This window comes from Canis lupus, chromosome 19 (genome assembly GCF_011100685.1).
Source record: "Canis lupus familiaris isolate Mischka breed German Shepherd chromosome 19, alternate assembly UU_Cfam_GSD_1.0, whole genome shotgun sequence".
NCBI classification, from domain to species: domain Eukaryota; kingdom Metazoa; phylum Chordata; class Mammalia; order Carnivora; family Canidae; genus Canis; species Canis lupus.
The window spans coordinates 39,385,312-39,400,489 of NC_049240.1; the positions used below are offsets into that span (position 1 = coordinate 39,385,312).

A 15,178-nucleotide genomic window follows, 5' to 3' on the forward strand; every position below is an offset into this window, starting at 1 on the left:
TCCTGGAGACCCGGGATCGAATCCCACATCAGGCTCCCAGTGCATGGAGCCTGCTTCTCCCTCTGCCTGTGTCTCTGCCTCTCTCTCTTTCTCTCTCTGTGACTATCATAAATAAATAAAAAAAATAAAAAAAATATTAAAAAAATAGTCAAAATTAACTTGACCTTATATTTTTGTAAAATTTGGCCACAAATTTGTGGCTTTTAAAGGACTTAACAACTAAATGAGAAGTTCTCATTTTTGTAAGTAAGATACTGTAGCAAGAGTAAGCCATTCTCTGATCATTTTGTGACTCCTACCTAAAATGTGTTATTGAGTAAAATAATAAAAGAATTCATTGGAGCTCCAGGGTGGCTCAGTCATTTAAGCATCCGACTCTTGATTTTGGCTCAGGTCATGAACTCCAGATTGTGAGATTGAGCCTGGCATCTGGCTCTGCACTGGTGTGGAGCCTGCTTAAGATTCTCTCTTTCCTTCTCCCTCTGTGCCTCTCTCAACCTCTCTCCGTGTCTTAAAATAATAAAATAATTTCTTAATTAAGTAAACCACGTTTTCACATTTAGATAGTATAAATACATGATGGCTGATAATTATTTTCCTCTCATTTAGGGAATCTATCAAACTTTATTTTTCCACATCAGTATACTTAATGTTAGCAGTTAACTAAATCAAGAGTTCAGTCTTGGAAACTTAACTTTTAGGGCAAAACTGTTAATACTTTTTCTTTTGTGATTTCAGCAAATTGCTTTTCAATTGTCAATTGAGAGGAACTAGGTGAATAATGGATGTGTTTTACTAAATGAAGGAAATTCACATTATTGTCAGTTCAGTTGCCATTGAAAAAAAGAGAAACACCTATAGCTCAGACATGACTTGCTAAACACGAGGGAGATTTTTTTCGAATTTTTCAAATAATGGTTTTGTGTTCTGAAATTTTCCCTGTTTAATGACAGTAATTCTTTTTTTTTTTCTTAAGGTATGGACTCCGAGAGTTTGTGGTGATTGCCCCTGCTGCAAACCATGATGCAGTTCTCAGTGAATCTAAATGCAATCTTCTTTTGAGTTCTGTGTCTATTGCTTTGGGAAACACTGGCTGGTATGTGGACATTTTGAAAAGCCAAGATAAAGAATTAAACTACTTTTAATTATAATTTATGAAGGAAAATGGTTCTTAAGTTAGATTTTTTTAAAGAAATTCTTAGGATTCCTACTAGTGCATTATTCTTTTGGAATATCATGTAGAAGGACAAACTCAAAACCTCTAGTGAGTACATTTCTAAAGGGAAATTTACTGAAATATTCAATGAATATTTGCATGAAGACTAAATTGTACTATTTTTTGTTTTGCTTCCAAATGTTCAGTTTATTTAAATTTTGTTACAAAATCTAATACTCAGACTTGGAAATGGAGCATTGTGTTGTTCGACCTCAATTGAGATTGCCTGTTTCAGGTGACTCAAACTTTTTGCTGCTCTATGTATTGTCTGCAAATGACTGAAAGTGCTGAGAGTATTGATTTTGGGGTTACAAATAAATTTTAGGGAGTAGGCTTATTTTCATACATGCATATCTGTGAATAAGGATAGGCTCTATAGTCAAGTGATTAAATATTTCACTACCAGTGTTGGTTTGATTTGTATTATTTCATACCTGTGAATCAAATTTTATTTTTTCTTTGAAAGGCTAATATGATACCAATGCCAGCAGGCCTGATCCAGACCCAGAGAGAGGGTCCTGGGATGTGTGCAGGATAAAAATAAAACTTGAGCCATTAGGAGTTGAAAGCAGAGTTTATTAAAGGCATAGAGAGAGTGCAGGTACAGGGTATCTGGAAGACTCAGGAAAAGAGGAAGTCTTCATCTTTGCTTGGGGTCTGGGGGTTTTTGTTGAGGATTATGGTTTGGCATACATATTCTCTCAGGCATCCGAGAACTGGTTAAAACAAAGATGAGGGCCCAGTTGTTATTCCTTGGAGCCAGGGTGTCTTGGCATGGAGATACCTAGTGCTGGTGGTCTGGAATATGCATATGATACCTTTGTCTGGTCATTCTCACCTGGTCTTTTCTTAGGTGTTATCTATTCTAGAGAAATCATCAACTCTGTATCTCTTACAAGGAGAACATAAACTATTTGCATTCTGAGCCATGTGTAAAGTGAGGGTTCAGTTCCTAGCAAGAATAGAAGCAGGAAAAGGAGCAAAAAGCAGATTTTTATGGAATCCTTCAGTTTCCCTATCTCAGTATGATTGTTTCTATTCAAAAATATTTTTCATTGTGCCTTTTTTGACTTAGTTATTTTTAAAACAATTTTCTGAATATAAAGTGCCACTAGATGATTATTTCTTCAGCTTATTAGTATACAGACAAAAGAAACTTGATAGTGTCTCTTATAAGTCTAATGAATGATCCTTGCTAAGTATTTTTAAATATTTGAGATTAAAGTAATAGGGAAACTTTTAGGAATTACTCAGTGTTTAATGAACTTAAAGTCCATTCCCATTTAATTGTGTCCTACAGCCAGGTGCCACTCTTTGTGCAAATTCATCATAAATGGCGAAGAATGTATGTGGGCGAATGTCAGGGTCATGGTGTCCGAACTGATTTTGAAATGGTTCATCTTCGGAAAGTGCCAAATCAGTACACTCATTTATCAGGTCTGCTGGATATCTTCAAATCAAAGATTGTGAGTTTGCATTGATATTGTCAATCTTATCTGGGATCCAGTTAAAAATAGCAATTTAGTAATTTTATTGAGTATGTAGAAACATTTCTCTGTAATATTCATCATGTAATTAGTTGGAAGGAAGATATAATTGACTACATAAATTACTATGTCTGTTTAAAGAAACAGTATCTAGTTAGATTTTTAGTGTACTAATGCTAAAAAAACAATTAAACTAATATTGTTCAATTTGTTAAGATTTATTTACTGTGTTATCTCTTCCTACTCCTTTTCCTCTAAGTTGACCCTTAAACATCACAGGGGTTAGAGCCCTGACACTCTCCCTCCCCTGTGCACAAAAATCCACTTATAATTTTTGACTCCCCCAAACTTGATTATGTCACACCAGTTACATAAACATTTGATTAACACATTTTGTGTGTTATGTGTATTACATATCATATTCTTATAACAAAGTAAACTGGAGAAAAAATGTTACTAAGAAAATTGTAAGGAAGAGAAAACACATTTTTATAGTATTATTATACTGTAAAAAGCTTATCTATAAGTGGATCTGCATTGTCAAATCCATGTTCAGGGGTCAGCTGTTGGCAATGTCAGCAGCTTCAGGTAGCTGCTTGTTTAGGACTTTGACTGTGAGCTCCTTGAGGTGTCAACACTTTGTTTTCTGAATTGTCTCCCCTGCTCCATCTTTATTTGATTCAATTTTTAAAAATTAATCTGGCTTATGTTTTACGACTGCAAGCAGTAAGGCTAAATGGAATATACTTAGTATATCCTTGGTTCTATAAAAACACTATCAGATAAGGAGGACTTGTGTATGTTACTCTGAGGTAAGAAAGTAAGTTGAGGAGCTATTAGAAAGTGAACAAAGCCAGATGAGGAAATGGGGGATTGGATCCTCTACCTAGAGAAATAAGTGCTTGACAACCATCTCACCGAAGTGATCATACTTTATAAACAAACCGATAATAAGATGTCTCCTAGAATGATACATTGAATAGAATATATTATCACCTGTGTTGCATTCCTGCCTAAAATATTTAACATAAGTTAAAACATGAGGAAACAATCTCATTTCCAAAATGAGCCATATTTTGCAAAGTAACTGGCCTAGTCTCTTCTAAAAAGTTAGTACCATGATTGGCAAAAAAGGATTGGGAGCTGTTTAAATTAAGGGAGACTAAAGTGACATAATAGGTAACTGCAATGCATAATCCTTGACTAGATCTCTGACCAAAACATAATAGCCAAAAAGGATATGATTGGAACAATTTTAGCATGGAGTATATATTAGAAAATAGTGCCAGTATTAAAATTCTTGAGTATGATAATTGTTTTATGTAATTACCTGCTGAAGTATTTAGAAGTGAATACCTACAACTTCCTTTCAAAAGGTTCAGCTAAAAAAAAGGTTCAGCCAAAAAATTATTTACATTTATATATGTGTATCAAAATGTTAATAATTGGTGAACTTTGGTGAAAGTCACAGGGATGTTAATTATGCTGGCTTTGCAGTCTTAAGGTTGACAAGTTTTAAAAAGGAAAAAATTATGAGGAAAATGCAGAAATTCTCTTTTAGTAGGTATGGTTTGTTAAATATTTAGGATTAAAACTTAATTTCATGAAAATGTTTTCAGTGTGGAGGTAGGCACAGTTTCTTGTGTTTATCTCCACTAAAAGATTATCAAAGCATATATTTCAGAGAGTTCCATGTATGGGTATGTAATTCCCCCCCCCCCCCCCAAAAAAAAAAAAAAACTTTCTGGGCTTTGAAATCCTTTAAGTACTGCTTCATTCTACATGTGATGTTTTGGGAAAGATTTGATAAAGATAAGTATGTATATATTTTGTCCATTTGTTTTCCTTTGCTCTCTCACCAGAAGAGTTTTCACCAGAATATACAACTCTCTCCAATTGTATATTTTTTGGTCATGTTTCTGGTCAGATGCAAATATTGATACTTTATTCCTCTTCTAAAACAGTAGTGAACATTATTTTCGTAGATCTTTTATGTCCTTTATTTAGCTGAACTTCTCTTTACTGAAACTAGGGGCCACCACCTTGATCTCTGGAGTCTAACTTAGATTATGATGGTTTATTAGCTGTACCTTAAAAAAAAAAAAGTGTTCTAGGGGCGCCTGGGTGGCTCAGTTGGTTAAGTGTCTGCCTTCGGCTCAGGTCATGATCCCAGGGTCCTGAGATTGAGCCCCACGTCCCTTCTTTTTTTTTTTTTTTTTTTTAAATTTTATTTATTTATGATAGTCACACAGAGAGAGAGAGAGAGAGAGAGAGAGGCAGAGACACAGGCAGAGGGAGAAGCAGGCTCCATGCACCGGGAGCCCGACGTGGGACTCGATCCCGGGTCTCCAGGATCGCGCCCTGGGCCAAAGGCAGGCGCCAAACCGCTGCGCCACCCAGGGATCCCCCCCACGTCCCTTCTTAGCAGAGAGTCTGCGTCTCCCTCTCCCTCTGCCAGCAGCCCCACCCCCTGTGTGTATATGCATGATCTCTCTGTCTCAAATAAATAAAATCGTTCTTTGAAAAAGTGTTCTCAATCAGTTCATCACATCATCTGGCAGAACTTTCAAAAAGCTCACTCACCTAGATAAGAAACATCTCTCAAAATTGATTTTTTTAAGAAGTAGGCTCCATATGCTATGTGGGGCTTAGACTCAAGATCCTGAGATCAAGAGTCAAATGCTCTACCCACCGAGCCAGCCATGCGTCCCTCAGAATTGATTTGACAAGAGTTGAACTTATTATAATTAAGAGTTGCTTTGGACACTTATAAGAGTTTTACATAGTTAAAGATACCCATTGTGTGACTCTTCTGTAATGTCTCTCTAAAGCTATCTTTATAAAAATTACCCTTTAACATTTGCTTACAATGTTCCAGAGTACTCACCCTTCACTGGAAGGTTATTTCATTTTCACATACATCTATAATTTATTAGAAAAGGCTTCCTTTTGGTAGGGCTGGGCGGTCAGTTTTGCCTTTTGGAGTACATAAAATTTAAATTCTGCCATAATCCTCTAAATATTTGAAAATATACATTCTAGTCTTTTTTCATTTAGACATTTGTTCAACTATTCTTTTTTTTTCAACTATTCTTTATATTTCATGGTTTTATGCTCTCGAATGTGGACTTGGTATCTGTCTCCTTTACAACTACATCTCTTCATGTTTTGTGGAAATTTTGTTTGCAGGCTCACTTTCTCTCCCATCCTAACTTACAGCTCTGTAAGCTATAAGTAGCTTACTCCCTACCTGTAGAAAATTTCAGAATTGGGTTTTTAAATGGTGCTTGGAGCCTGTTGCTCTGGTGATATTAGGAATATTGCATAGTCTTGGAATTACTGGATTGCTTGCTTAGATTATGAGAGTATTTACCCCCTTACATAGTAACTCTTCCCAGCTCATAATGTCTGACAAAACTACTGTACCAAGCAGATGTGCCCTGCTTCCAGTGTCTGCCTTTAAGCAGTCATGCAGTGTGCTCACTCTGGGCAGAGTTGAACTTCCACTTCTGTTTTAATGCAGTCTGTAATCCTAGGCCGTCACTGCCACCTTTCACACCTGGAACTCAGCAGTCATGTGTCTTAAGCTCCCCTTAAAACTTTGGATTTTGTGTACCTTTTTAGGGCCCACAAAGATATTTTTATATCATGTTCGATCCTAGCTATTTCTTTCTGGTTATCTTCTATATTTATCTATGTTGCTATGTAACTAGAACAGAGGTTATGTCAAAGCAATTTTGTTTAGACTATTCATATCTTACTGTGGATGAACTCTCGCTTAATATTCAGACTTGACCAACAAGTCTTATTTTTCCTAACCAGCCAGAATCTTACCTTGCTTGTGTAGGACACAGCAGCCCAAAACTGACTTATCTTTTTTGGAGGCGGCCACTTTGTATTGTGACTATAGATTGAGTTTGTATTTGGTTAAAGCTAATAGTGACGTTTATAGATGCTGCTGCTGGGCTATATGTGTCTTAGTCTTTCTGGTCAGCGATAACAGCAACACCTAGTAACTGGTCAGATATGCAGAATACTCTCTCATTTTTATTTTCACATGCTCCCTAAGTGATTCCTATTATATTTAAGTCCTATTCCACATTAATGTAGGTTAACCATTATTAAGGGAAGCTGAGATCATAGAATGTTTGGATGATGTTGATTTTCATGATTTTTAATGAATGTAAATGAATCTAAATTTTCTGTTAACTGATTCATTAATATAAACTATTTTGCAAGAGCGACCATTTATTTTGTTTCCAGGTAGCAGTTTATTTACTTGTTTTTTAAAAAGATTTGTTTATTTATTTGAGAAAGACAGTGCACCTGAGCCCATGTGAGTTGGGGGAGGGACAGAAGGGGAGGGAGAGGGGCAAGGAGACTCCATGCCAAGCAGGGAACCTACAAGGGCTCAACACACAGCCAGCACAAGGGACTCGCATCTTATGACCCCAAGATCATGACCTGAGCCACAATCAAGAGTCAGAAGCATAACCATTGAGTCCTCCAGTTAATAGTTTAAACAGCTTCATGTTCATGTAATTTGCTCTCTGGCATTGTTTATAAGACACTTTTTTAAAAGCTATACAATACTCTCTTTATATTTATTTCCAGGGATGTCCTTTAACTCCTTTGCCTCCAGTTAGTATTGCTATTCGCTTTACATATGTACTTCAGGATTGGCAGCAGTATTTTTGGCCTCAGCAGCCTCCAGGTGAGATAATTTAGTGTATTTAACTTAATATAAATGGTAAAGAAAATATATTTGGAAATTGAAATTATTTAACAGTGGGTTTTAAGTGTTTTAAGTTTGAAATATTTGTAATTCATTCTAAATGGAGTATTGCTGATTTCATTGCCTTTATCTTTTTTATTTTTATTTTTTGCTCTTGAAAAAAGCTCTGAGGTTTGTCCTAGAGACAGCATTACTCGATATGTGACAATCTGTTTTTGAAAGCTATTATTTATAAAGCATCCTCCTGCTGTGGAGCATCATGTACTGCAAATTAGTATGTAGTGAATGACTTAAATATCTTTTTAGAATGTAATAACGGAAGCCACCTCATAAGCTGAGAACCTTTTGGAAAGTAGAGTTTGAAGAAGAGTACTAAATGTAATAAGGAAAGCAGGAAAAAAATGTGTATATACACATATACTTAAGATGTGTAGAGCTCTAGAATATTTTACTTTAATGTCCTCTTGATGTAATTAAAGCCAATTTACCTGCTTAGCCATAAAGCAATATATGATTCATTCAGTAATTATTAATTATAAGCCTATAATGGGCCAGCCAACCTGAGATGTTTGGGGTGCAGGTATGAACAACATATTACCTAAGTTCTAGAAAAGTTCACCCTACTGGACATATAGTCTAATTAAGTGAGGATTTGGTTCCTGGGTATTTCTCTCACATACAAGTGTAATTATATTCAAGTATAACTAATAAGAAATGTAATGCAAATTTATAAATCATTACAAGGATTTTACCAACCTAAAAACATTTTTTTTGTCTACTCCCCCCCCATGAAAAAGAAATTAGAATAAAACAATATTCTTTACTATTTATTTTTGTTCCAAGTAGTTTTTTTTTTTTTTTTTTTTAAGATTTTATTTATTTATTCATGAGAGACACACATGGAGAGGCAGAGACATAGGCAGAGGGAGAAGCAGGTTCCCTCCTGGGAACCTGATGTGGGACCTGATCTCAGGACCCTGGGATCACGACCTGAGCCCAAGACAGATAGATGTTCAACTATTGAGCCACCTAGGTGCCCCGGTAGTTGGTTACGTATAGGATAGAAAACAGGTAGTTTTGGAATGATACTGGAATTAATGTAGTATGTCCTTAGCCTTTAGTAGTTATATGTGCTACCAGCATTTTATTTATATATCACAGAATAATTTGAAATTCTATGTACAATAAAAGAATTACATCTAAACTATAGCAAAGGGAAATAAAAGCTAAGCTGATAATTAAATTAGAAGAAAGACCCAAACATTCATTTTGGTAATTTTAGTTCCCAGACAATACCCTCCAGACAATTTGTAGCCAGTTTCTATGTGAAGGTTTTAATTCCTGCCCTCTTTTTCCTTTTTTCAAAGGTTGCTCTATTGTTAGTCAATTTTTAACATTTCCCAAGATGATTTAGTTTATTGATGATCTAAGAAGAAGCCCAAGAGCCAGAATGTTAGCATTATAATTTTGATTGCCAGTAAGGCCTTTGTTAATGTTCTCTTGCCGATTCATTTTATTTATTTATTTATTTTTGCCGATTCTTTTTTAATGGAGACCAAAATAGAACCATCTTCCGCGGTGAACTGAAGGCCACGTAAATTTTTAATATTTTCTCCTTACAGAGGGAAGGAATGGATTTGAACATGTAATATGGGCCAGACACTGTGCTTTTAGAGAGGGAGAAGAGAGAGAATGGAGGTGCAGATGGGGAGAGAGTGGGGCTTGTTATGGGGCTTGCTTGATCTTACCCTGAGAGTCAGGTGCTTAACCGACTGAGCCACTTCTGAACTTTTTTTTTTTCCTAAGATTTTATTTATTTATTTGAGAGAGGAGAGACACAAGGATAGTGACAGAGAGAACATGAGCAAGCAGGAGCAGGGAGGAGAGTGTGAGGCAGGCTCCCTGTTGAGCAGGGAGCCTGACTTGGAGCTCAATCCCAGGACTCTGGAATTCTTAGCTGACTGAGTTACCAAGGCACCCCCTTTTCTGAACTTTTAATTGAATTAAAACTTCTGCACAGTTATGATCTAGTAAAAAATTTTAGCTTACTAATTTATAAAATATGCTTTTTACATATTTTGAAGCTCTTAAAGATTCACATCTTGTAATAAATCTGGTTATTGTAATCTTTATTATTACAAGCATTCTTTAGTTGGAGAAATGAAATTGACTTGAGAAAATTTACTGAATCAAGTAATTGAGCCATATTTAATGACTAATTTTAATTTGGTTAGGTTGTAGATAATTATCAAACAATATTTTAGCAAATCTGGGGAATATTCATAAAACAACAATAGACTCTAATTTGTGAAATTCCCAGTGTAGTGCAAATAATGAAAAGCAACCATCTGAATTATTTCAAAGAGAAATAAATCCTCTGGATGTCTTTTAGAAGTGTTTATTAGTTCTTTAAAATTGGTGAGGGGGGGAGTGACTTACCTTCTAAATTCTCCTCTAATCTCAGATACTATTCATAACAGAAAGGAAATTCTTTGTTAAACTGAAAGTATTTCCATGTACTACCAACAAAAATAAAAATTTATTAATGATACCTAATTTGCCATTCAGAAATTATTGACAGCAAAACCGATAAATGTAGGTTGATGATTAAATTTTTTAATACTTGGATAATCTTTCTTTTAGATGATATTAATCACATTCTTAGAAAATGCAAAGAAAAGTACAGAACTAATGTTCTTAAGCATTATTTAAGGAATATTTCAAGAGTAAAATGTAGAACACATGGCTTGAATAAAACACTACAAATAGGAATTCAGTGTGTTCTTTTATTATAACATTCTATTTATTTTAACTTTTTTGTAAGCAATCTTTTTTTTTTTTTAAGATTTTATTTATTCATAAGAGACAGAGAGAGAGAGAGAGAGAGAGAGAGAGGCAGAGACACAGGCAGAGGAAGAATTAGGCTCCGTGCAGGGAGCCTAATGTGGGACTTGATCCCGGGACTCCAGGATCACACCCTGGGCTGAAGGCAGGCGCTAAACCACTGAGCCACCCAGGTATCCCTTTATAAGCAATCTAATTAAAGATGGTTTAGTCTCTAACTTTATGTGCTCTTGATATAGGCACATTTAAATCTATGATCTCCCAGAGAACTAACCTCACTAAATTAAATTCTTATTAATTTTTTGCTGGATAATGGAAAACTGTTTCTTTTGCTTAGATATAGATGCCCTTGTAGGAGGAGAAGTTGGAGGCCTGGAGTTCGGCAAGTTACCATTTGGTGCCTGTGAAGATCCTATAAGGTGGGAATTTGAATCTATCATTTGAATTATGGGACTTGACCATTTCTTTCTTTTTTTAAGATTTTATTTATTTCAGTGAGAAAGAAAGAGCATGAGCCAGGGGGAAGGGGCAGAGGCAGAAGCAGACCCCCTGCTGAGCAGGGAACCTGACTCAGGGCTCGAGCCCAGGACCCTGAGATCATGACCTGAGCTGAAGGCAGACACTTAACTGATTGTCAAGCCATCCAGCAACCCTAGGAGTTTACTTTTTAAATTCTATTAATATTTATTTTACTGTGCTTTGTAATACTGTAGCCTTCTGGAATGAGTATAGTACCAGAAGCAGACCTACACCTAACCATCTGTCCATCTATTTTTTTATTACTCTGTAATTTGGAAATAAAAGAGGCTTTGAAATAATAAAGAAAATGTGTATAATGCTATTTATTGAGTATTCTTTATAGAAGTGATTCTTGGCCTACTTTTTGGGAGACATTTTATATATTGAAAAGCACAGAGAATGTCCTATGTAACAAACTTTCGTGTATTCATCACAGAGAATTAACAAATGTTTACATTTTTCCTGACCACTTTTTCCAAATGTACAAATAGAGACTTAAGTCAGACCTCTTAGGTTACCTAACTGCTTTTCTAGAAGAGCTACTGAACTTTAAGAAAATTTTGCTTTATAAGAAAATGTAAGGCTTGGAAAATTTAATCACTGAGAGCAAAATATTTGGAAAACATTAATAATGCTGATTTTATTTTATTTTATTTTTTTTTTTTAATTTTTATTTATTTATGATAGTCACACACACACACAGAGAGAGAGAGAGAGAGAGAGAGAGAGAGAGAGAGGCAGAGACACAGGCAGAGGGAGAAGCAGGCTCCATGCACCGGGAGCCCGATGTGGGATTCGATCCTGGGTCTCCAGGATCGCGCCCTGGGCCAAAGGCAGGCGCCAAACCACTGCGCCACCCAGGGATCCCAATAATGCTGATTTTAAAACTGTCTTATTTTAGTTAAACTATTTGGTTAATTAAAAACCATATACGCACACATCCATACCGTGTGCGTGTGCGTGTGTGTGTGTGTGTGTGTCTATGCATGCATGTATCCAGAATGTGTTTATTGGGATGGTTTCCCACTCATCTTGATTCAGGGTGCTTTTAGTGCTGTTTCTGTCTGTAGGAGAGCATCCTTCTGTAAGCCTTGCTTTTAAAAACTCTTGTAGTCTGGCAAACGACAGTGGAGCAGTCAACGCACAAAACTGCACGTCTAAAGATGGTGGTGATTTTGTAGCATCGTGGGTACTTCAGGTTTATAAAGTAGGAATTGGGATTCTGCACCAGACACTTCTTGTGCTTCCTCTTCTCTTCCAGGGAGGGATGAAGGTAGTTCTTTGCAAGTGGTATGTTGTCATGGGGAGATTATCACTTCCAGAAAGGCACATATGTACATTCTTAATACTCTAACGTAGAGGTAGAACTAATAATACTTTTAACTTAAAATCAGTGGAGGGAAAGATAAAATAAGTATCTTTTGTAGCTGATACTTATTTATTATATGTGCCAGGACAGGCAGGCACTATGCTGAAATAAGAAGATTCAGAACTAAATAAAACATTTTCTGGCTTCTTGGCATTTACAGTCTGATTGAAAGAAATGGACAAAATAATCACCTAAATAAAGGTACAGTTACAGACTGGGGGTAATTTGAAGGAAATATATAGGCTGTAATAACAGTAAAATGAGAAACTAGTTTGGATTGGGATGCATTAGGAAAGTGTTCTCAAAGGAAATATCTCAGGGAGGATTTAGCCAGGCAGTGAGAGAGAGAGAGAGAGAGAGAGAGAGAGAGAGAATGACCATTGCAGATGGAATGAAGAGCCTTGATACATGAAGAATTGGGCAAGTTTCCCAAAGGAAAAGAAGGTGGTCATCATGGCATAGTAAATAAGGGAGAGAAATGGTATATTTGTGGCCCTCCAACTGGTTCATTCATTAGATTTTGCTTAGGGAAAATTTTATTTTTTTATTTTTTTAAAGATTTTATTTATTCATGAGAGACACAGAGAGAGAGGCAGAGACATAGGCAGAGGAAGAAGCAGGCTCCCAGTGGGGAGCCTGATCCCCAGGACCTTGGGATCATGACCTAAGCTGAAGGCAGATGCTCAACCACTGAGCTACCCAGGTGTCCCAAAAAAGTTTGAGAGAGAGAAAATGAAATTGACCTGGTAATAGAAATGTGAAGGAATTAGTTATTAATTATTTCCTAATTCTAAATCATGATGAGGAATCAGAAATAGATGATCGAAGAAGAATACAAAAATAATCTGGGAATGAGATGGTGTATATGGTAGATTATATAAATTACATGGTGATTAACAAATGCTGTGGGCATGCACTGTAGTTTTGAAAAGGAATCTTTGGTGATAGAAGAGGAAATGAGGCATTTTTCAGTGTCTTCTCTTTGTCAAAGAAATTGTTGTATAGTTACGGATGAGGAGAGAACATAGTCATAAAAGCTTAGGGACTGAATCTGAGATTAATACCTATAGGTATTTCAGAGCTTAGAGTTTTAAGCTTGTCATCATTCATGTCCTTTAATATCACATACTGTCTAGCCATTTTTTTACCTAAAAAATTTGTTCTATTAGAGTAATGAATTTATGCTAAGTAAGGAAACTTTAGAAAATGTAAAAAGAGGCAAAAATCATGTTTGCTAGTCAAGTTCCTTAGTTGTAAACTGTAGTAGTCAATTCTGACTAATTCAAACAAAAAATCAACTTACTCAAGAGGTATTTGGTAACACAGAGGGACCATTATAGGACCCAGCTCAGAAAATAGGCTTGAGCCAAGGGTGGCTAGTTGTCCGGTTATTAATCACGGTTGTACTATATTGTAGATTCTGGCCCTGTTAACACAGTAATTCTAAAATGTAGAGCAGGCTGGAGTTGCCAGTTGAGTACCCTAAAAATCAGAGAAATTAAGTAATTGACTCTTTTGTCTTCTTTACTCTCCAAGAAGTGGGTTCAAAATCTCTACAAGAAAAAGAATATTCACTAAGTTTACAATCCCATAGACTGTCACTGATGACAGCTTGGTCTCTGCAAGACTCTTGGGTTCAGTGGTTTGCTAGGAGGATTCACACCATTTACTGTGCTCATGACTATGGTATATTACATTGAAAGGATACAGTGTAAAAATCAGCTAAGGGAAAAGGCACATACGTCCATAGTAAGCCAGGGACTAGCTTCCTTTCTCAGTGTAGTCACTCAGGACACACTTAATTCTCCCAGCAGTGAATTCTGAAAACATGTATGAAAGGCTCTCTACCAGGGAAGCTTACTAGAGACTCAGTGCATGGTGTGTTTATCTGGGGCTGGTGACATAGGCACCCTGTCCAGTACTAGAAGGAAACAGGTATTCAGCGTAAACCATATTGTTTGCACTAGTAGTTTAGGCACAGTGAGCCACTCCTATCAAGGAATGATAGGAACCCCATGAAATTCAAGGTCCCAGATGGCAAGCCAAAGGTGAACCTTGCAGGTAGTCCTTTTCTAAGTATCAGGCCTGCTATATAGATAACTCTTTGTGTGCAGTATGTTTATATATTTTATAAATATATGTCATCCTGTATATGTTTTGTGTCTTGCTTTATTTTACATGAAAACATTTTGAAACTTAATATTTATTTATATTAAGAAGTCAACAAATTATGACCTGTGGACTGAATCTGGCCAGTAGCCTATTTTTGTATGCCCAGTGAGCTTAGAATCACTTTTGCATTTTTTCGGGTTTTAAAAGAAAAGACAAGATTGTAACAGAGACTACTTGGTCCCCAAAGCCTAAATATTTACTATGTGAGCTTTTGTTAGAAAACATTTGCTAACCTCTGATCTATCTCAGTTTTTCAAAATTGAGATATAATTCATGTACCATAATACTCACCATACAATGTGTACGGTTCAGTGGTCTTTAGTGTTTCCAAAGTTGTGCAACCAACATCTCTTTCTAATTCCACAACACTTTCATCATCCCCAAAAGAAACCCTTTACCTCTCAGCTATCATCCCCGTGATCTCCCCAGGCCCTCTAGCTAGGCAAATACTAATCTACCTTCTTTCCTTATGGATCTGCCTGTTCCAGACATTGTGTATGAATTGTGTTATGCAGCGTGTGGCCTTTTGTGTCTTCTTTCACTTAACAAAATGTTTTTGAGGTTCGTCTGTATTGTAGCATGAGTCAATATTTCACTGCTTTTTATTGGTGTATAATATGCCATTATATGGTTATTACCACACTTTATCCATTGATCGATATTTGGGTTATTTACAGTTTTGGGCTATTATATGGATAACATGTGTTTTTAATGTATGCAAGACATTAACTTCATATAGGTGTGCTACCATTTGCTAATAAAACTAATTGTCTCCTGTTTTACTGTATTATAAACAGCATGACTTTTAACATACTTGCATATACATTTCTGGTTAT

At 36.1% G+C, this 15,178-nt stretch overlaps 1 protein-coding gene across 22 annotated transcripts in view; it reads left to right on the forward strand.

Annotated features, from left to right (window-relative positions):
- RAB3GAP1 (RAB3 GTPase activating protein catalytic subunit 1) overlaps nt 1–15,178 on the forward strand; it is a 144,474-nt gene that overhangs the window by 39,471 nt on the left and 89,825 nt on the right. For 21 of the 22 annotated variants that reach the window (XR_005374204.1, XR_005374206.1, XR_005374205.1 and 18 more), the window contains 4 exons: nt 977–1,096; nt 2,517–2,682; nt 7,318–7,417; nt 10,620–10,701. Coding sequence is in view for 10 of the 22 variants with exons in the window: in XM_038565070.1 (XP_038420998.1) it covers nt 977–1,096; nt 2,517–2,682; nt 7,318–7,417; nt 10,620–10,701 (468 nt within the window). In the remaining 12 variants the exon portion in view is untranslated. The remainder of the gene's footprint in view (nt 1–976; nt 1,097–2,516; nt 2,683–7,317; nt 7,418–10,619; nt 10,702–15,178) is intronic. The other variant, XM_038565068.1, reaches the window with a different exon arrangement.